The following is a 23,377-nucleotide window of genomic DNA, read 5'->3' on the forward strand; positions in this document are numbered from 1 at the left end:
TCTGTGAATGGGCAGCAGGTGGCACTAGCCAATGAGTGGAATTTGTGAAGAAGTTGTTAAAATTCCCAGGGAACATTAATGGGAGGCGGAAATGATCCAATAAGTGCAGCTCCACCCCCCTACTGGGTTTTTATTGAGTGCATACCTCCCAACTGTCATGTTTTGAGAGGGACAGTCCCGATTTTGACAGCTCAACCCGCAGTCCTGGATTGTTACTGTAATGTCTTGGCTTTCTCTTTGATCTCCTGCACTGAACAGCCAGAAAAAGATACAAAGTTTCTAACCTATTTGGCTTTTTGACAGAGAGCCCAGAATATGGGGTAGATGCACTTAGATACTTTTGTTACAATTTAAGATAAGCAAAGAAACTATCGTAATATTTTAAGATAAGCAGGTCTCTTGGGGAAACTGTGACTTGCAGCTTAAAGGGCAATTCTCCTTCAATAGCAAAACTGTAATAACATAAAAACCACAGAAATGTGTTCAAACTTTCATAACCTGCCACATTTTGTAAAATGAACATGGTAATTAGGGTGTGATCAAAATAATTTCAAGGCACTACATGCCGCAAATCCTGGTAGTAGCAGCAGCTTGGGGGTTCTAGAAAAGATTGCAAGCGTCAGCGTGAGAAATATCCTGTGTGAGTTCCCCTTTAAAGGACCATTTAAACCTCCAAACGTATGTATGTGGATTTGTTCCAAAAGCTTCCACCAGATCTGTGTCTACTTACAAGATAGTAGTTTATGTTATTGCATGTAATAACCACTATTTTTCACGCTTGGGAGTAGTGAACGGTCATTTGAAGGGGAACGCACACAAGATATTCTTCTTCTCCCTTTTTTTAACACACTCTCACTAGATTTACACACACACACACACACACACACACACACACACACACACACACACACACACACACACACACACACACACACACACTGCTTGCAGCCAGGGAGTAGGTTCATACAGTTGGACATGGCTCCTCTGACTCCGGCGCAGTCTGCAGCACAAATTACTGAATGAGGCCTATTGAATAAATGACTCCCTTAATGAGGACATATTAATTACCCTGCCTGGCTCTGCCTTTATCCCAGTGATGAGCAGATTGTTGAACCTCAGAACCTTTGCGTCAGGAGTTGAGTGGAATCTCAGGTTCTGGACATTTTTGGAACAGGTGAAACTTTTTGCCCCTCATCAAATGGGAAGAGGCTGTGCTGGTACCAAGAAAGCCGTACACGCACATCAGTGACATCAGGACCATGGGCTCCTGGAGTGTCGAGGGTACAGGGAATCTAGATAGACAGCCTGGGGAGAGACGCCCCCTATGTTGCATTTCTCGTGGTACGACCCATTGAATCTCCACTTAATCCAATATTGCAGGGCCCCGACATGGACATTTATTGCCAACTCCCTTGAACTCCCCTAGATCCTTTGCCAGGAGAAATCAGAAAAGAGCCAAATCCCCCATTTAGCCTGTCCCCTCCATGTAATACTCCCCCCCCATGTAATATTCTCCCCCCCATGTAATATTCTCCCCCCATGTAATACTCCCCCCCCTTCTAGTGTCCTCCCATGTAATACTCCCCCCATGTAGTGCCTCCATTTAGTCCTTGAGAGTCAGTGGGTGGATCCTTGAGAACATCCATGAGGCCCTGACCTGTGACTAACAAGGGCCCCAACATGTGAGCAACACATTGTAATTTCTAATTGGTTTCTGCAGCTTCTCATGCTCCTCCCCCCAGTACAGGATCAGCCCTTCTATTATTGGTTATCAGTCCAAGCCCCCCTAGTGTGTAATGAGATGCAGGGCTCAAGGCTCGGGGGGTAAAACCTTTACTGTGAGAGGAGGCGGCAGCAAATAAAACAAGCTCAGTGCAACATATCACAAAGTGGGGGGTCGGGGGTCTCATGCACAGGTGGGTCTAAGGGGGGACAGTAGAAGTAGTTAACCCTTTAAGCAACCATAAAGGTACACCCCAGGCCAGGGGCAGGTAAGGGGCTTTACATTCTGAGGTGCCACTAGGGTGTGAGGTAAGTGGGACCCCGGGGCAGGAAGACATGACTGAGAATGAAAAAACACTGAAAATGTTCCTTTTACCCCAAAACTGGTGAAATAGCACCGTGTAATGACAGGGACCCCCGAGAGCCCAGGCTGAGTAGGGGGCAGGGCAGAAGGAAGACCTGCAAATGACAACAAAAGGGGAGGGCATAAAGGGAGGCGCCAGCCAGGGCGTCACTCCCCGCACCCCTACAGTGCAAGAGAAGCATAAAATATATACAGAATAATTAGGGGCAATAAAGTGGGGCACTGGGGCAGATAAAAAGGGTCCGACTCGGGGGATATAAAAGACACTTTCACTTCACAGGAAGCAGTAATTCAGCAAGGAAAGGGTTAAATATTATACACAAATGGGTCATGTCCCTGTGTTTGGCCCCAGGACACAGAAATCTATCGCTACATTGTATCACATGAGTCTGTTCCATTGCAGAACACAAGGGCCACAGAAGCCCCTCGGCCAATGATGAAATGATAGTCCCAGAGTTCCAATCAAGTCATTTCCTGTTGCTGAAGGGCCCGACCACCGGCTCGCAGGGCCAGTTAGTCTCCAAACAGGGCGGAGCCAAATAAAAGCTAAGAACACGTGATTCTCCACTGGCACCAGTGGGGCAAATCCAACTGCCTCTACACAGGACACAAATGGTACAACAAGTAGGGCCCATGGGGCCCCGGCAGTGTTACAGAACAAGTAACTCCCAAAGTAGATCCCAGGATCCTCTCTCTGGCAGGAATCGAGAGGGCACAGTGTGGGTAAAACCTCTGCCCAGATCCTTAGTCAATGGTGCCCGGGTGGATGCTAAGCACGGGGGGCTCCAGGCATGTCGGGGAGTAGTTGAGATGGGGTTCCTTTATCCACAGCAGGGGAACCCCATTCTTGCCCTCGCCAGGCTTGCTCGTTGGTCGGTGTCGGAAGCGCACCAGCAGGATGGTGATGATAAGGATGCCAAAGATGGGGAAGGGGTAGAAGAAAACCAAGTAGAAGAGGGCATCGTTGGCGCAGATGGTGGACTGCAGGTTGGACTCTGTAGGAGGGAAGAAGAGGAAGGTCAGTGAGGAACCCAAGGGGCATGGTGCTGCTACTATGTACCTCCCACACCTACCCTTGCTCTGCACTCTGATCCAGCCAATCAGGGATTCATCCTGAGCCAGGAGATACCAGTTCCCCCGAGGTCCCTGCAGCCACTCCTGCACCAGGCAGGTGTAATTCCCAGAATCCCCCTGGCCCACGCGTGGCACATGCAGCCGGAACAGAGTAGGCGACAACTGAAGCTGCTGTAATCGACCCTCCCAACGAGGCGCCATCGGGGCCCACACCCCGGAACGGTCCACATTCAGCAAAGTCTCCTGCTCCGCCCCCCGAGATGCCCCCTGTAGGGACCAGGAAATTGCCAGCTGGGAGTCCGGCCGCGAGCGTGATGATACCACGCAGTCCAGATCAAAATGGCCGCCCTCCATCAGCGACACGTTGAGTAGAGACGAGTCCAACTGCAGCGCCGGATCTGTGGGGGGAACCAGAAGGCTTACTACTCACAGCCATAGCAACCAGATACCACAGAAACACGTTAGCAGTTTTAGCAAATGTTACCCGCCTTTCCCCCATCACATAGCAGATTGATGGACAGACAGATGGACAGGACTGAGCCCAGACACACTTACCAGGTTGGCGCACGCTCACGTAAGTGGCACCTGATCTCTCCTCTGTACGCTTGTACCACTGCCCCCGCGGGTCCTGGAGCCACTCTTGTACCAGGCAGCTGTAGGTGCCAGTATCCTGCACCTCAGTGCCACGCAGGGTCAGCGCATAGAGCCCCAGGGACGGCTGTGACACCTGCATCCGGCTGGGCAGCCCTGGGGCCACATTCTCCTCCTCTACAGAGCCCAGTATGGTCACCCCATCCACAGTCAGCCGCACCAGGGCCCGTCTCTCCATGTGCCCAGCCCACCAGGACAGCCACTCCAGGGACAGGCGGGAGTCGGGGAGGGTCCGGTTCAGCACGTGGCATGTAACTGTGAAACTCTGCCCCTCCAGAGCCGATACATTCCGGGGGATCTGATCCAGTTGCAAGTTGGCATCTGTAAGTAAAGGGGAGCCGGTCACCCCCAGAAGTAATGCACCCCTACATAACCCTGCCCCCACACCCTGCTTTATGTGTAGGGTACATATCCCTGCCCCTGATGCCCTACTATAGCTGTAGGGTCCAATGCCCAGATGCCCCCACACAGTAAATACCTGGTACTCGCACACGAATCTCCGTCATTCCCGACGCCTCCTCAGCCAATCGGTACCAGGCCTGATTAGGGTCCATTGCCCACTCCTCCACCTGACAGTAGTAGCTGCCACTGTCGTCCGCATGTGCCCCCTGCAGGGTGAGTGTGTAGTGACCTGGTGCCGTCACCTCCAGCTGTAACCGACCTTTCAGTGAAGCCTCCTCAGCGTAGGTGCCATACTCCATGCCCGTGTTACTGCGCACAATCAGCTTCCCATCTGCCCCCGAGGGCTGGCGCATAAACCACAGCACCGCAAAGCGTGAGTCCGGCCCAGTCTGGGAGCGAATGGAGCAGCTCAGAGTCACCTGAGACCCTTCCACTACACTGAGGGTCCTCGTCACCTTACTGACCTGCAGCCGCGGCACTGGGGGAGAAGAGGAAAGGGTTAATCAATAGGATCAACAGAATTCCACACAGATCCTTAATCAGATTTCTGAGCCTGAGAGCACAATCCAAATTCTCACTGCCAGCGCATCGAGCCTGAGAGTGCTCCCCTAAATATCACTGCCAGGTTATGGAGCCTGTTACCCCAAGCTTTCTGGCTGTAAGAGACACATTGGGGAGCTTAAGGGTTAGTTCTGGAGACAGTGAGAGTCTCTGGGGCCCCACATTGTCGCTGTGTCAGACAGAGATGTCCCTGTGGCCCAGAGGGGCTGAGCCCAGAAGCCGTTTATTTAAAGGGAAAGTAAAAGGGAAGGCGGCGGCTGCTGTACACAATCATCTGGTGGAACCGGTTTGTTGGGCTCATCGGATCTGAACTCAGGCAAAAAGAATTTCCCCTGGGGCCAGGCAATCCTGGGGCAGTAGGGGAGGTACATGTGTGTGGGAAATTAGAGGGGCCCCAGGGATTGCGCAGGTAGGAATAGGGCCCATCAATCACTGGGTTCTGTCAGTTTTGAGAATCCGACCCAGGAGAGAAGCAGCCTCATGGTATAAACCATGTACAATAAGATACAGTAGACTCAGCAGTTAGTTCCCCTTTAATCTAACACTGTGCAGTAGTGACAGAGGGTTACATTAACTCCCCCCCCCCTTCTCTTATGTTTCACACCAGCTCCATGCCCCAATTTTACTCATCCCAATTCCTACTGGTACCCAAACACTGCCAGGAACCCCCTTAACTACTGTTACCAAGGCAATGAAGGTTGCCAAGGAAACATATGCACAGAGCACCAAGGAGTGGGTGTCTGACGTGTGGGATGGTGGCAGAATTAGCAACAGAAAAAGGAGGTGGAGCCAGAACCCGTGGGCTCTCATGTACAGCGAATACTGCCCTCACCTGCCAGCCATACCCATCCCAGCATGCACTGCCCTCACCTGCTAACCATATCCATCCCAGCATGCACTGCCCTCACCTTCCAGCCATACCCATCCCAGCATGCACTGCCCTCACCTGCCAACCATACCCATCCCAGCATGCACTGCTCTCACCTGTCAGCCATACCCACTGCCCCCCCATGGCACTGAGATAGCAGGGGCCCATGGGGTTATAGGGCCAGGCACAACTCCCCTATCTGGCACATGGTGGGAAGGGCACATACTGTCCAAAGACATTCATCAGAGCAATTGGTCAATGACATGACACAGCAAGAATGACCTACTAATACACAGGGGCCCCCGTGTGGCATGGAAATGCTAGAGCCCAAACTGGTGCCCGGAGCCAGAGCAACAAATAAGCATTGGAATAATACTCCTAATAATACTGGTAATAGTCCTGATACCAATACTGATACGACTAATACGGCTAATAGTACTGATGCTTCTAATACTGATACTGCTAATAGTCCTGATACTACTAATACTGCTAATAGTCCTGATACTAGGAATATTGCTAATAATACTGACGCTTCTAATACTGACACTGCTGATACTGGTACTGATACTATTAATACTGCTAATAGTACTGATGCTTCGAATACCAACAGTACCAATACTAACAGTAATGATACAGACCCTCCCATGTGCCAAAACCAGGAAACAATGATGGGGCAGGAGACAGGAGGGGGTACAAGGACAATGGCTGTGCCCCTCTCTGTTCTGCACACAGGGGCAGTTGGGGTCTGGCAGTTACTAGCTGACAGCTCAGCTGCACAGGGCAGAGGGAGGGGCCAATGAAGGGGGCATGGAGCTTTTCTAATAAACACAAACGGCTGCTGTGGGTACAGACTGGCACATTAGTGCTGTGTAAGGGCTGCGCTGGGGAAGCAACTAATAACTTGTGTTTTATGAGCCTCGGCAGGGGGGAGACACGGAGAATAGAAGAGAGGGGGAGTTAAAGGGTGATAGAGGGGAGAGCCAGGGAAAGGACAGTGAGGAGAAAGGAGAATGTAACAGGGAATAGGGAGACAGAGGGGGAATATACAGAGGGGAGATGGGGAAAGAAGGGTTAATGGGGCCAGTTCTTGTCATGTAGTGCTGCACACTTTACTGTGTATTGATGTTGATTTATATTTATGAATATTTTTTGTATTTGAGATTCTTTTGTATTTGCTTTTCTATAGGATTGTTTCATATCTGTATGTTCTTGTTGTTCATCAATAAAAAAAATGGCAGTTAGTGTGAGTGTGCATCAAGGTGTAGTAGTAGTGCAAGGGCGTAGTGGTGATGTGTGTATGTGTGATTGTGAGAGTGTGTGTGTCTGTGTGTGTGCGTGCATGTGTGAGTATGTGATACAGCTGACCTGTAACACAAGGGAGCAGTGCTAGTGAGTGCACACGAGTTGGGCAAAGTGATTGGAGAGGAGGGTTACCAGGAAACTAGTTAGCACTAGACTTAGGTTAGTGGGAAATGGAGGCTTACCAGGCAGCTAGTTAGTACTAGACTTAGGTTAGTGGGAAATGGAGGATTACCAGGAAGCTAGTTAGCACTAGACTTAGGTTAGTGGGAAAGGGAGGGTTACCAATCAACTAGTCAGTCAGAGTGGCAGAAAGGTTAGAAAAGGGAGGAGGTACCCAAGGCCTGTTCTCACCTGGGCGCTGGACTCTGATCTCCAGCAGGTTGGATGCCCTCTCAGCGAGTTGTGTCCACGTGCCTCTATATTCCCATCTCCACAGCTCGGCAACACACTGGTACTTGCCCGCCTCAGAATCGCTGGCACGACTCACACTCAGTTTCACAGTGTGAGTAGAGTCTCCCTTCTCCACGACACTGCGGCCACGGAAACTTCCAGCCCTTTCACCCCACTGGACCCCCCCCGCCCGACTGAAGGTCACCAGGTCGTGTGTGTCTCCTCCCCCTGCGGGCTGAAAGCGCCAGGTAACCGACACCCCCACCCAGGGAGGATAGTGTGGCTTCAGGATGCACTGCAGGTCGAAAGAGTCGAAGTAGGAGACCCCGGGAGTGCGGGTGATTGCGGTCACAGCAAATCCAGTCTCTGCAGAGAGAGAAGACGTGTTATTCTATGGGCCACACAAGGAACCAATAGGGCCCCAGCAGGGAGGGAGGTCATGGGATTGTGTATAACAAGGCACAGGCAGGACACACAGCAGTTCTGATCCAGGTACTGCTGCATAGTCAGCTTTTGTGGCCACATCCTTCCATCTGAGCAGAAATCCAATGAGACAGAAGAGGTTAATGTCAGAGTGTGAGTGAGACACATAAAACTGAAAGGGTTAAATCATCAGCTGCCCCACTCAAGGGAGTCTAGGCATGTGATTCAGAGAGACAACTGTGATTCACTAAATTAGTCATTATCCCCAGGAACAAACCCAATGCCAAGTGCCAGCTTGTCCTCTGCCCACATACAGACAGCACAAGAGTTGCCTCGGGCAGCCAGCAGGTCACATAATCCTTCCAACATGGGTACAACTAGCCCAGATGGCCAGGTTGACAGGAGTGGGATATTATCCATGGGGCTCCTTCCAGCCTGGAAGCTCATGTCTTTATATGTTCATAGGAAAGATTAGCTTGGCCTTTATTATGCTAATGATGCTAATTATGGCTGCTGGGTACTGCATTTATTTTTGTTTAACAGTTTAGAGAGGGTCCAAGCAGGTCCGGACTGAGAATTAAAATAGGCCCTGGCATTTCAGGTACACAGAGGCCCAATCAACCCACATAGAGGCCCAAACAGCCCCCACCAGCCCACTAAATACTGAAGTCAGTTATTTCATGCCAGTACCACATTATTTTGGGGCATGATCACATCATGTGTATGAATGTGGCCCTATGTTGTTAGCACTTGGGGAAAGTGAGCCTTATCAGCCTTCTAGCACAACATATACGTATGCATACATACATATGAAGGAATCCAATGGAGGAAGAACACAAGAGGGGAAATTGGGAGGGACAAGCAACTCCCACTGGAAGATTAGAGGAGAGGCAATGTGTTGAACATAGGTGAATGTGGGCGGAGGGCAGAGGCTTTGGGAGGGAATAGTAAAGAGGGAGGTGGGGCCAGGTACAGAGGAGGAGCCTTGTATTCTATGTCCCACCCTAGTGCCAAGCAGATATCCCGTTAAAGTTGGCACATTGGCTCTATCACTCACCCAATGCCATGATATCCACGTTGGCCTGAGCAGATCTCTCACCCAGCAGCTGCCACTCTCCGTCAGTGGCTGGTACCCACTCGGCCACACGACATTCATATGAACCTGTGTCCGTTCTCTGACTGCCCTCCAACTCCAGGCTAAAAGTATCCGAGCCAGACCTGATCAGCCGCAACTCGCCAGTGCCCAGTCTTTCCCGGTACTGCTCCCCCGCCCACGTTACTCCATCACGGTCCTGCCGCACCACTTCCCTCTGGCGCCCCTGTTTATCCTGCAGGTGCCACGAGGCAGAGATGCGGCTCTGGGGTCCAGCAAGAGATGCCACGGAGCAGGTGAGGGAGAGGCGCACCCCTTCTAGCACCGAACTGGAGTTGGCAGTCACTGTGACAGTGAGAGACGTCCCTGTGGAGGAGAGGGGAGACAGAGTCTGGAATGAGCCAAGGACTCCACCAAGAGGCAATAACTGAAGATCCCACCCAATCTAGGAATAACCCCAGGATGTGCCCCAATCTGAGAATAAGCCATTAGATCCTGGTGTACCCCTGTAAGATTATGGCCTAATAAACCCCATGTGGGCTGAAAGCATTCACTTAAAGACCTGCACAGTGTTACTTCCAGCTCTCCTGCACTTTCTCAGTGGAGTATTACCCCGAATCCCCCACCTACTTTCTCATATGCAGGACTGTGTTACCCCCAGCCCTCCTGCACTCACTCAGGGGCAGTACAGAGATGGGGATGTTCTTTGGTCTCTTGCTCTCTCGGTCAATCAGTTCTCCCGAGGGGCCCCTCTCCCGCTCAGTCACCCGGCAGTTGTACTTCCCGCTGTCCTCTGGGCGAAGGTGAAATATTTTGAGTGAAAAGACGATGTCGCTGTCCTTGCCCACCCGCACCTCTCCGCGATCCTCCCGCTTGGCATATTCTCCTGTCAGGGATGGGACCCCCCCAGGACTCTGGCTGGCAATTAGGGAGCTGTTAAATGCCCAGGACACCGCAAACAGGCGCTCAGCTGGATTCTGGGCATCAATAATGCACCGGAGACTCGCCATATCGCCGGCACCATACGTTCTACGTTCTGTCTCCAATCGCACGTTGAACTCTTTGTCTGCGGCAGAGAAAATGGGCACCGATGAGACCATAGGGCAACATACAATGGGGGCAACATACAGAGGAACATTGTAGCGAAGGCTGAAATAGGACACACCCATTAGGTACGAGCCTGTGCCTAAATATTTCCTCCCTATTAATCCCCAGATGGCACCTCAACCCCAGTTGAAGCCCTCACCAATTCTGCTCTGCCAGAATCTAACGTGGCACAGTCAGTTCCCATATTCCTCTACTCTGGGGCCAGCACAGAATTTATCATGTTCCAGAGGTTTTGATCCCAAAAACTGAAGTGAAGAACATTCCATTCAGTCTCAGGGTTCCTGGTTTCCAGTTTGGACCTGGAGGTGCAGGCCAGTGCCACAGTGACCAAGGCCAAACATGCCCAACACAATTATCAGGGGCACGGGGTTAAAGGGAAAATAATAACACCATTAATAAGCTCTTTTGGCCAGGGTCCACTTTAACTCTTCAGTGTACACATGTACTTATTGTATAGCATGGAAGGATATGATGACGCTTTATAAATATTTGTGTTGAGCAATAATTTGAGGGGAGGGGGCAGCTGGATCAGCCTCATTGGTTAATACAAACGTCATCCTGCCCTGAGCCATAACTATGTCTGCTCTCTGCTCCACTGAGCACAAGGGGCGGGACTTGGCGGAACAGAGAAATACAAATTCTGCTCCCAGGAACACAGGCCAGAGTACAAGGGAGACAAAGGCAAAGCAAAGGGTTTTTGGAACTTACCTGTCGGCTGAACCGTCACTGATGTCCCTTCTGATCGTTTCTGGGTCAGGGGGAACCACGTACCATCCGGATCCTGGATCCATTCTGTGCCCACACAGTGAATTTCACCCTGGTCACTGGGGTGCAGGTTATACAGGGTCAGACGGAAGGTGCTGTCCCCCAGTTTGTCCATCCTGACGTCCCCCACTGAGTGCTTCTGGGCATAGGTGGGTCCAGCCCGCACTGAGAGATTCTGGGTCAGAGAGATGATCTCATGCTCCTCCCCTCCAGATATTCGGAGCCAGGAGACGGACAGGTGAGTGTGCTGGGAGGAATTCTGGGAAACTTCACAGGTCACCTGCAGGGAGCCCCCCTCCACCTTCTGGAGCGTCTGAGCAGGGGACGAGACTGTCAAGGTGTCCGGAATCACTGCAACATAGAAATATAGTGAATATATATACAATATAGTGCTAGATTGTTTATAGCTAAACATTGGAAAGGTCCTATTCCTCAGATGTGGTTTAAATAGGGGAGATACGTGTAATGGAGAAAATAGCGGCACTTGTAAATTATGGGGTGAATACGTTTAGGCTGATTTGGAAATCTTTTATCTCTAGATATCCAATTAATACTTATATAGATTAAGACCTATGGTGATAAATAATTAAAACAAGCTGTGATATATACTCTATATGCAATGTAACCCCTATATTTGTTAATAACGCCACATTATATTATTTATGAATGCGGACTTATTTTCTATAAAAAATGTTTTGCACGGTATTTGCTTTCATAAGTTTAATGTTATGCAAGTACACTGGGTAATAAGTACTAGCCTGGTGGGAGGGTATATTTAATTAATCATTGATGTTGTACATGTATAACAGACTGATAAAGGAATATTGTAAACTGTGATAATGTTGTTGTACAAAAAGGATATAGGACAGTATTTTATTATTGGTCAAGAATATATTTTCTAATGAAAAAAAAGAAATATAGTGAGTGTGCACTGTGCCGGGGGTTATGCAGCCTTCCAAATACCTCCTGGGGGCACCTCTCCCTAAACCCTCTCCAGCAGGGTGGCTCAGTCAGCCATGGTGAAAACATACATAACAGCAGGGCCCTTGCGACCCACTGGCACAGAATAGGCCCCTGGTTATTCACTCCAGTCTGTCCCAGGGGTGCTGCCGGCTTAAAGAGTTAAAGGGGCTGAGTTTGTATCCTCCCTAGAGCCGCTGCTTTGTCTGTCCTTCCACCATGTGCCACCTGCCAGCTGTCTGCACCTCTCACTCCTCCCAGGGGCCCCAAGAGGGGGACGGTCAGACTGGCTAATGTCTGACATTTGGCTAATGTCCCATTAACTATTCATGTTCTGGCATGGGAGAGCCAATTATGCTGTAATGGCCTTCTGGGCAGCACAGCGCTGAGAGAGAACTCATGGACTGGATGGAGCAGCCTCCCATTACTGGGTCAATCTCAGGCCCCCTGCTCTATTCCTTTACTGTACTAACCCCACTACCCTTGCTGGGAGGCAGTCTCTGTGTCTATCTCCCTTTCTTGAAAGTTGGACAGCACTGTTTAACTGTATTAGTACCTCGGCCATTGGGAGGCTGTTCTATCCCCCTTTCTGTAAAGTTGCACTTCCTTATGTTCCCTTCCAATCTCCCCTCCTATTCCTTTACTGTATTAGTCCCACCACCCCTGCTGGGAGTCTGTTTCCTGTATCCATCCCCCTTTCTGTAAAGTAACACTTCCTTATGTTCCCTTTCACCCTCCCCTCCTATTCCTTTACTGTATTAGTCCCACCACCCCCACTGGGAGTCTGTTCCCTGTATCTACCCCCCTTTTGTAAAGTAGCACTTCCTTATGTTCCCTTTCAATCTCCCCTCCTATTCCTTTACTGTATTAGTACCACCACCCCTGCTGGGAGACTGTTCCCTCTATCTATCTATGTATCTATGTATCTATCTATCTATCTATCTATCTATCTATCTATCTATCTATCTATCTATCTATCTATCTATCTATCTATCTCCCTTTCTGTAAAGTAGCACTTCCTTGGTGGGGGGGGGCAGCTCCTCGTCACTTCCTGCTGTTCTGATCATGCAGGCGCTCTGCCCAAACACCCAGACAATTAGAACAACAGAAAGACCAGCTGTATAGACAGTCTGTAACTACCTAGCACATACTTGTGTGATAAAGGCTGGGCAACTCTGCTTTTTATAAATAATGGGGCCAAAAACACACAAACCAATGGCACCTTATCTGCCCCACTCTCCTGCCTGAATCAACCAAAGGCCTCTCCAGTCAGCAGTACTGTGACTTTAAGACTGGCAGTGAGTGGACAGGAAGTAGAGACAGTCACACAAGTACCAAGAAATACACCCCCCATGCAAAGGAAGTAGAGACAGTTACATGAGTACCAGGAAACCACCCCCCATGAAAAGGAAGCAGAGAAAGTCACATGCAAAGGAAGTAGAGAGAGACACCTGAGCAGAGACAGCCACACAAGCAAAAGAAGTAAAGATAGTGACATAAGTACCAGGAAATACACTCCCCCATGCAAAGGAAGTAAAAACAGTCACACGAGTACCAGGAAATACACTCCCCCATGCAAAGAAAGTAAAGGCAGTCACAAGAGTACCAGGAAGTATAGGCAAATATAGTGTGAGCAGCCCTGTGAGCAGCCCTGTCATTCCCATGGGGTAAGTGGTGCACAACCTACCATGCAGGTTCATCTTGGCGCTGTAACTGCCATGATAGGTGGGGTCAGTGTTGGGCGTGTGGCACTCGTACTCCCCCGCGTCCTGTTCCTGCAGCTGGCGTATATGTAACAGGGCATGGTCCCCACTCACTCGCTCCACATAGATGTCCCCAGAGCGCACTCTCTGTGAGTAGATGGCATAGGAGAAGGAAGGATCACTGGTTCCAACCATCTGGATCTCCTTCTCAGGTGCAGAGGGGAGGTATATGGACCACAGGAAGTTCTGCTCTGAGGGCCCCTGGTACCCACGCACATTGCACCAGATACTGATCTGAGAGCCTTCTGCCCGGTAGAGGGGCCCCTGTTGTATATTCACCTCCCGCTGGGCCCAGGATGTACCTATAGGAGAGACACATGGGACAGAATGAATTCCAGTAGTCACAGCACCCCAGTCTAATAACATGCTCCCCTGGAAAGCTTGCAACCCTAGACATTGGGCCCACACTGGCAGGTAGGTCTGATAAGTTTCTGTAGGTTTTGGCAAATGGCTGCTTAAGATGCCATAAACACTCAGTATTTATTGGACCTTGATGTACTAGAAATGCAAGGGCCTTTTTTAATCCCAGCACAGACCTGCTGGCTACCGCTGGACTAATCTAAAGGGGAAGTTCATCTTTCCTTCCATAAGCAACACACTAGAGCTGGATGTATTCAGTGCAACTTACGACTGGTATTTTTATTGCACAATTTGCATTTAAATGTCTCCAGAGAAAAGAATATTATGCTGTCTGGTTGCTAGGGACAGTAATCCCAGCAACAACAAAAGGTACAGAGCTGAATCAGTTCATTCTATTCTATTGCAACAACAATAACTAATTCATTAATTATTAACGAAACAGACAGAAAATATATCAGCAAGTCTGTGAGGGTCATTTATCAACACTGGGCAAATATGCTAATGGGCAGTAACCCATGGCAACCAATCAAATTGTTGCTGGCTTTAAAAAGCTAATCACTGATTGGTTGCTAAAGGTAACTGCCCATGGGCATATAGCCCAGTTTTGATAAATTAACCTGTGTGTCTGCATAAGAAGTGGCCCTTGCCAATCATGTCTGTATAAGGAATGGCCACATCCCTCACGATTCAGATGAAATACAACTCCCAGAAGCCATAGCTTAATTTATGGGCATCAGTTTATAGAATGGTGTGCCTGCCCTGCAGAACTGAGGTGCCCACCCCAGCTGTTCCCATTGTGTCCCCCGCACTCCCCCTCTCCTAACAACTCTGTGCTATTTCTGGCCCTTTCTACTCCCGGTGCTGTAATAACAGGCCAATGACAGTGAGGCGGGGCGAGAGGCCTCAGAGAATCAGGCTAAAAGGTGCCAGAATCAGAGTGTTGCACTTGGCCCTGCTGATATGCCGGGCCGAACCCCTCTAGTGCGCCCCAACCATTAACTACAGAGGGAATAAGTCAGTAACCATAGATGCATAGAAGCCAGTTAGGGAAGAGATTGGAAAGGACACAGGGCTCCCCTGAGCTGGAAGTTGGATGGAACATAAATTGTCTGATCTCAGGCAGGTAGGGAGTGGGAGCCCAAATGGGTCACACTCTGGGGGGATCTCAAGAGGGGAAAGGGGTACGTGTGAATGAGCCGGAGGGTTATAGGAGGTGTTTTTGGCAGAGGGAGGCGCTACAGGAGCTGCACAAGGTCAGGGATTCACCACTTACACTCGGAATGTTCCCAAGGTTGGGGGGGGGGGATTAAAGAGACAGTGACAGCAAAGCATAAAATGTTAGTAGATGGTGCCTCCACTTCCTCCTGTAGCTACAGGGATCCTTTCCCCAGCACTTGAGCAATGATGTTCCCATGGGCTTATCTGATGGTTGCTATGCAAAGTGAGCCCTGCAGCTGTATAACATCCTGTACGGCAGCCCCAGCAGCTTCAGCTCATCCCTGTAATGATGAGAGCACTACATGACTAATAGCTCAATAACACACACTTCTTACTGGAGTCAAGGAACCGGCCTAATTGCACTTCCCTGCTACTGGTGCTGACTAACTGCATATTATTCTGAAATCTATTTCACCCTCTCCTGCTCCTTCTCTTCCTCACTTCTTACACTGTTCTTCTGGCCATGGAAATGCATCACTAAAGAAGCCCAGTGTCACCCGCAATCCCTCCAAAACACTTGGCGTTCTGAGGGTTTATGGTTAAACTCTGGGTGCTGTGTGATTATGCATTAAGGAGGGATATTTCCTGAAATAAACACATAAATGGTGTATGGCTCTATCCTTTAAACAAAAATCCTTAATCAAAAAAAAGAAAAAAGAAAATTGTGGTCTCTCGCCAGGACAACCCCCAGTCCAAGGGTTGCCAATCAATTTTTGCAATATGTGGAGAATTCAAAAAGGGGGGAGACCCACTACTAGTAAAGCAGTAGTAGTGATTATGGGGTTAGGAGGGATATTACCCAGAATCCCTGGCTGTGAGGGAGCACAGTGTGATTATGGGGTAAGGTGGGATATTCAGAGCCGGAGCGCCTGAGGCGGCCAAGGCCAGGTGATCTCACTAGGACCCCACTGCTGCATGGTCCTAGCACCGAAAAATTTGTGGCCTGTGGATATTATCCAGAATCCCTGGCTATGAGGGAAACTCTGGGTTCTGTGTGATATTACCCAAAATCCCTTTCTGTGAGAGAAGTGCTGGGCGCCATGCGAGTATGGGGTAAGGATAGATATTACCCTGGCTGTGAGGGAAACTCTGGGTGCCATCTGGGATTATGGGGTACGGTGGGGTATTACCCAGAACTGGCTGGGGGGCTCCTCATTATGCCTGTCGGTGAGTGTAGAGAATTAGAAGAAGGTGTGGAGGGTGTTTGGGAAGGTGTGGGCATGTCTCTCTCCTGAAGAGTAAAACAGTTTGTTGCTGTTACAGGGAATCTCTGGGGGCCACAGAGCCACAGGAACAAGAGAATAAGCAGAGCTGCCAGTGGATCGGCTTTCAAAGGGAGAGAGCTGGGGGGAGAGCGGGAAGTGCCAATATAAATGGGGGAGATTAATAATTAATGTGTTTGGAAACATATAAAGGGAAAGAGAGGGAGGCGAGTGGGGAGAGCAGTGTGCCGCTGTATCCTGTGTGGGTGTGTGAGTGCAAGTGTATATATGGAAGGTGATTTACCCCATGGGAAGGGAAATACATACAAATATATGGAGCATTGGGGTACATGTACAGCAGCCTCTATATATCCTATATATAATCTCAGGGGATGTGAGGGGCGGGGGCAGGGAGATATAGGGCAGTACAACCCTATTTCCAGGAAGGTTGGCAGAATGTGTAACATGTAAATAAAACAGAATGGGATGATTTGCAAATCCTTTAACCCTTTTACTGTTGGATGATTTGGACATTCTAGTTCTGAACATTTTCTGCTCTTTCACTTTAGGGCATTTCGTTTATGTAAGGAAACTATACATTTGTAGCAAACTTTCTAAATATGCTGTAATTTGTGTGTCATTCCACATCTGTAACAAGATATCCGTTTCCAAACAACCTAAGAATTGCAACAATTGTATGTTTTACAGATATGTATATGGCAAAAATATATATATATTACCAACATCTTCCTATTGCACCAACACCAAATCTGTCCAGTTTTATGGTGATTTCGGACTTGTTTGGTCACAAACGCCCAGCAGAGCACAAACCAATCCCCTAAGCACCGCTACAGAAATCCTACGAAACTTCCTAACCCCAAAATACCACTAACAGTAGGTTTTACCCCAGTATAACATTTATTTAAACTCTGAGCTCCTAAACTGCAAAGCTTTCCTAAACATAGTAGTTTTGGAAAAACATTTAATATAATTTTTTTTAATTGCTTTAAAGCTTTTACTTTGCAGCACCTTATCTTATCACCTTAATAGTGTCGTGGGTAATTGTGAGCAAAAATGAGTTGGGCAGGAGGGCCACTGACAGAGTGGAAGAATCCCCCATCTGTGCAGGAGGAAGCCTGTGGGTGGGCCCATTCTTGTCTGATTTCAGCTGCTCTGCACTTCTCCTTTGCCTTTGGTGTCCAATGGGTGACTGGTTCAGACTGCAAGCCAGGCATCCACATACCATCATAGATGTGCCAGCTCCCCATGCCATGTACCCTAATGCCCCCCCATACCATCACGGATATGCCAGCTCCCATGCCATGTACCCTAATGCCCCCCCATACCATCACGGATATGCCAGCTCCCATTCCATGTGCACGAATGCCCCAGCGTAGGTTAGGGAACTCCCAAATTCTGTGGAATTTTACACTGAGGAACATTATTTTTACACTGTTGTAATATTTGCCACCCCTGCTGTTTTTTTTACTTGGTACCCCTGCTGTTTTTTACTTTTCTCTGGGAACCCCTCTTTTTAGGACACGGGCAGATCAGGGGAGATTTAGTCGCCTAGTGACTTCGGGGCAACAATCTCCCCGAACCGCCTGCTAAAATGAAAAATTGGCAGCAGCAATGCACTTGTGGCGCTTCGATTTCCAAAGTCGCCCGAAGTTTCCTCATGAGGCAACTTCAGAAATCGAAGTGCCGCGAGTGCATCGCTGCAGGTGGTTTTTCATTTTAGCAGGCGGAAAGCAGTTCGGGGAGAAGGCAGATGGAAGGCAGTTTGGGAAGATTCGAGGCGATTAGTCGCCAGGCGACTAAATCTCCCCGAATCTGGCCGTGTGCTAAAGCCCTTAGCATTGAACAGCTTTTCCAGTCTTTTGTTGCTCTGCACCCTCAGCTTTTTGGAAACATGTTGCTAGCATTACATTGAAAAGTAGCAGGGATTTTCCAGAAAACAATAGAATTACTCCATTTCAACATTTGATCTGTTGTCTTAGTACTATTTGCCCTTAAATATTGGGATTCGTTGATTTGCAAATCATCCCATTCTCTTCTTCTTCACATTTTACTCAGTTTCCCCAGATTTCTGGAAGGGGGTCTGTACATATAACCCTCTATCCAATAAGTCTGAATGTGGTTACAGTACCGAGGGTTGGGGGGGGGGCAAGAGACTGAATGAGGTGCATCCATTCGCTCCTGCACCAGATGCACTTTACAGCCCACGAAGAGCCCTATGTAAATCCAGTGCAGCTGCTGGGACTGGGAGCAGGGGGGGGGGGGGTTTATCCGTCGGATATTCTGCGGTCACTCTTGGCAGCACCAGTATAAACAGGAACCTGGGTCCCACATGATGCGCTGAGCGCCACTAATCTGGAGATAAAACCCACTGCTGCCATATGAAGATTAAAGGGGAAGCAGAGGTGCATTAAGTCTGCACATGTGTTTATTGTGGATCTAGTGCTTACTGGGTGAAGAATGGACTTGTCTGTGTGACGTTGCTATGGCGCTTGCTCTTGCATCTTTGGCCAAACCTGTCTGGCAAGTCATATTAAATGTGCCACCCCATGCCCAGATGTGCTGCATGTGCCAGCTCTGGCATTCATTCCAACCAGCTACCCACCCCAACTACCCTTGCTCCCAGTCACACACACCTACCCACCCAACCACCCTGAATCCCAATAACACACACCAAATCCTTTCAACCACCCTGGATCCTATTCCTAATCACACACAACTACCCAACACACCAACACACACAATTACTCTGAATCCCACTCGCACACACCAAATCCTTTCAACTACCCTGGCTGCCAATCCCAAACATACCTACCCATCCAAACAAGTCAAATTGCAATTACAGTCCAGATAATGGGACCAAGCTGTTGCCCTTCCCTGCCCTCCGCACAAGTTTCTTCCCTTATAGCCCATCTCTGCAATCTAAGATAACACCAATGCCGCCCACACAGCTTGCAATCTAAAACAACCCACAATACAGCCCACATGGACTGTGCCATAAAGCTTGCAATTGAACGTAACCACCCCAATGCAGGGTAAGACATCTTTCTCCTACAAAAGGTAAGGGTGTTTGCCCCACCCCAGGGGGTCTTCAGCTGCCATGTTGCCCTTGTGGAATGGGGGTGCCCAGGCTCTAGGTGCAGAAATCAACTTCTAAGTAGCAGCCACACTTGCAGATACAATGGAGAGTTCCTAGGAAGGAACAGACGCCTTGGTAACAAGGAGAAAGTACAAGGTCACTAAGCCTGGAGTCTGGAAGAAATTCACCCTTTCATGGGCAGCTGGAGATGCAATGCGTCGGGAGCCGATGTGGACCAAGGGTGACTCAGGAGAAACTGACTAGTCTATACTGAGCCACAGAGCTCACAGTCCACAGGATCCACACATATGTGCCACATCAGTGAATAAATTAAACTGATTTACATCCCACAATGCATTGCAAGCAAAATAAATACTTCCTTCCTACGTCTCAGAATGCACTGCACCTCTCTGTACTACGAGATCATGAGCAATGTATTAGGGAGTTAAGTAAGCAGGTACAGTGCAACCTTATGTTGCATTTCCCTTACAGAAGCTCAGATATGTGGCAAGGTACAGGGAGTTACGGTGCACATCCTTTACAGAAGCTCAGAGAGGTACAGGGAGTTTAGCTACAGGAAGGTGCCAATTAACTGTTGCACTGCTGGGAGCTTAGAGGGCTGTGTAGCTGTTGGATTTACCAGCAATCCCTGTTAGCCGAGGCTGCTAGTAAGAGCAGGAGACGCTGTTATCCCTTTCATTTCCCTGGGAGAATCAGTGTGTGTAATATGAGCCGGGCCCCTGTCAGAGGGGGGGAGGGGCAGATCCCTGGCTGGGGGTGGGGCAGCACCTGGTGCCGTGTGTGTCCCAGTGGGAAAGGGAAACTGTGCCACCTGATGCCTCGCAGCAGCTCCCTGTCTCTTGTCTCTGTGTGTGTGTGTGTGTGTGGGTAGCGGGGGTAGCAGGGAGTTCAGCGCAGCTGTACCATGAAGGTGCAAGGGGAAAAATAGGAAAGCACTGGATTAACCTCTACCATGCTGCTATTCATGTATGCTAGAACTACACCCAGCGACACCACAGATTAACCTCTTCCCCACCACTAACACAATATGAAAGTAGCAACATACACCTGTGTCCAACATGAAGTCAGTAGATAGGGGTGTATGCATCGTGCCTGTCACTTTAATTAGAGGGGAACACAAATTCCCAAGGCATCAGCTATTAGTATCAGTTCAGTATTGGGCCAAAGACAGCACCCAGTAATATGAACTCCACCAGCCAATCAGAAATGGAGTGGAAGGAGTCCCCCCCCTTTCATATATACATATACATACTTTCAAATGAGTATCCGCACTCCAAGACAAACAGCTTCTGCAAACGGAGGGGTGCACAGTAATTTTGTATACACCAATTATCTTCAGACCAGCACTCCCTTTAAAAACTCAATTTGTTTATTATTGCATGGTATCAAATGCCTGACGTTTCGGTCCTCATTAGGAACTTTTTTTGTGTATTTATGATTTGTACGGTTTGCACCACACAGTGCAGAAGAGTGAAAGTGAAAGCACTTGCAGTTACCCTGGCAACCACTTGCTTGCTTCTTCAAAGCAATTGCAGCAGGAGGAGAAAAATCCCGCCTTGTATAATGACCTTCTCCTTATCTGTAAGCCTGAGACACATGCAGGAACAGGGGTTAGGAAGGGTCTTCTCTATGCAGAGTGTATTATTTGTTGTTAAACAAAAGCTGTGTTTACGGGCCCCTATGTGCCACTGACTTGTCCTACCCTGTGTTTGGGGTATGTGATGCCCCTCCCCATGAGTGTGAGTATGGACAGGTGGGAATGACAAACAGTGGCCCAAAAGTGCAGCACAAACCCACATTCCATGGGGATTTATCCATGTTCTTCCCTCATCATTGACACAGAACACACTGGCACAGCATGGGTATTACTAGCAGGTATAACCTTGCTCGTTTAAACGAGCAAGGTTATACCTGCTAGTAATACCCATGCTGTGCCGGTGTGTTCTGTGTCTACGCTGCTTTTGAGATTATCCAATTCCTCTATCATCGAGCACCTGGGATTCGTTTGTTTCTGGACGGCCAGGGTGTGCGAGTGTAAGTTTGTTGTTTTCTTCCCTCATCATTACCATCTTTAATGAGAATTATATTCAGTATTATCTCTTGTTATTCCCATTCCTACCCACTCCATTCATGTGTCTGTTTAGGCTCTTCCCTGCCAGCTCCATCTCATTAACCTCTTAGCTGCCAGCTCCATCTCATTAACCTCTTTGCTGCCAGCGCCATCTCATTAACCTCTTGACTCCCAATGCCATCTCATTAACCTCTTGGCTGCCAGCTCCATTTCATTAACTTCTTGACTGCCAGCTCCATCTCATTAACCTCTTAGCTGCCAGCTCCATCTCATTAACCTCTTGGCTGCCAGCGCCATCTCATTAACCTCTTGGATCCCAATGCCATCTCATTAACCTCTTGGCTCCCAATGCCATCTCATTAACCTCTTGGCTGCCAGCTCCATCTCATTAACCTCTTGGCTGCCAGCACCACATTAACCTCTTTTCAGTCAGAACTATAATTTTGAGCTCTCCCCTGCCAGCACAATAGGAATAAATACTTCTTTGCCAGAGAGGGTCAGGAAGCAAAATGGGAAATCACAATAACCAGAAGTACTGTGCATGCTGGGAATTTAAGAAAGATGCCCCAGGACACAGACAAGTGGAATTTGCAAGAAGACGGCTTGTGACTTCAGTGCAAAGGGGGCGATATGCAGTTCCAGTTCCTGGGCCCTACAGCTGGAATAATGGGCACTGCCCCCTGCACAGGGCATATACACTCCATGGAACAGGACAAAGAGCCGCCCATGTGCCCTGCCCAACAGCAAACAGGGAGATTAATGAAGGCTCATCCCTAGAGTTTGCATTTCTTTCCCCCCACAAGCCAAACTGCCACACACAGGGGCCGTTACCCCTAGCAACTAGCTGCCAATCACAGCACAGTTTGCACAATGAAACTGAACTGCCCACTGGTTGCTATGGTGACTGCATGGGGCAGTTTCCCCCTGAAGTTATTTCCAGTTACTTGGCACAGATTCTTCTGCCCTTTCACTACATTTGCCCTTGTCACAAAATTCACACTTATGCCATTATATATTTATTAACCCACAGACACACTAATGGCAATCAAATGCATCTCCGCTTGAATTAACCCCTTCACAGGGGGACCTCATACACTGTAACCCCTTGGCTGCCAGACGTGGACATACATTAACCCTTTCCCAGTCACAGCCGAGCAGCAGTGACATTACCCGTATTACCTGTTTCCTGAGCAAGATCTGCGCACAGACAATGCGACTGAACCTGTACATTAACCCCTTCCCTGCCAGTGTACAGTGCCAATGGGCAGACTTACCTGCCAAGAGAAGTGCAGCGAGGAGCAGTCCGGCGGCCGTACCCATGATGTGCCAGGTGCTGTGCCCACTTACTCTTCCATCGGTGCCCGGGGTTCCACTGGCAAAACTCCCAAACACCTAAAGGGGATAAGAGCAAAAGGAATTGCGGTTTGTGTTCCTACCGCTGCTCCCACGTACATACAGCTCCCATCAAGCCTCACTCACACTCGCACTCAGCACAGTGAGCACATGGAGGGGAAATGAGGAGAAATCAGTGAGCGCAGCACAAATTCCAGAATAAACACACACGCCTGTACCTGTGCTGCCCACAGCACCCGCCTCTCCCTCTCACCCTGTTACTCACCCTGTTACTCACCCCATACTCACCCTGTTATTCACGCGCACACACAACCGCCTAGCGAGACCAACACCGACCTGACAATGAATCCCAGCCCCACCCCTCTCCCAGGCACCGCCCACCTTTCATAGGAACTGCCCCAAACAATGGGACACCGCCCACAAACCGCAGAAACAGTTCCTAACCTTCCTGAGAGACTGGCCACAATCCATAGTCACTGGCACTAGCCCCATCCCACAGACTGACCCCCAGCACTGATACAGAGTCTGAGTCCCCCATTCCATCGACCCCCAGCACTGATACAGAGCCCCATTCCATACACCGACCCCCAGCACTGATACAGAGCCCACA

At 49.2% G+C, this 23,377-nt stretch overlaps 1 protein-coding gene across 2 annotated transcripts; it reads right to left on the minus strand.

Moving 5' to 3' along the window:
- Positions 1-1,817: 1,817 nt before the first annotated feature.
- On the minus strand, positions 1,818-23,116 carry igsf3.S (immunoglobulin superfamily member 3). Of its 2 annotated transcripts, none has more exon segments than NM_001094987.1 (11): positions 1,818-3,081; positions 3,160-3,558; positions 3,716-4,132; positions 4,290-4,691; positions 7,296-7,700; positions 8,815-9,216; positions 9,527-9,916; positions 10,666-11,073; positions 13,370-13,747; positions 22,689-22,806; positions 23,056-23,116. In NM_001094987.1, coding segments are annotated over 10 exon segments (3,498 nt in total). In that variant the 5' UTR covers positions 22,735-22,806; positions 23,056-23,116; the 3' UTR covers positions 1,818-2,830.
- Between the last annotated feature and the right edge of the window lie 261 nt (positions 23,117-23,377).

The sequence above is a fragment of the Xenopus laevis genome, chromosome 2S (genome assembly GCF_017654675.1).
Source record: "Xenopus laevis strain J_2021 chromosome 2S, Xenopus_laevis_v10.1, whole genome shotgun sequence".
NCBI classification, from domain to species: domain Eukaryota; kingdom Metazoa; phylum Chordata; class Amphibia; order Anura; family Pipidae; genus Xenopus; species Xenopus laevis.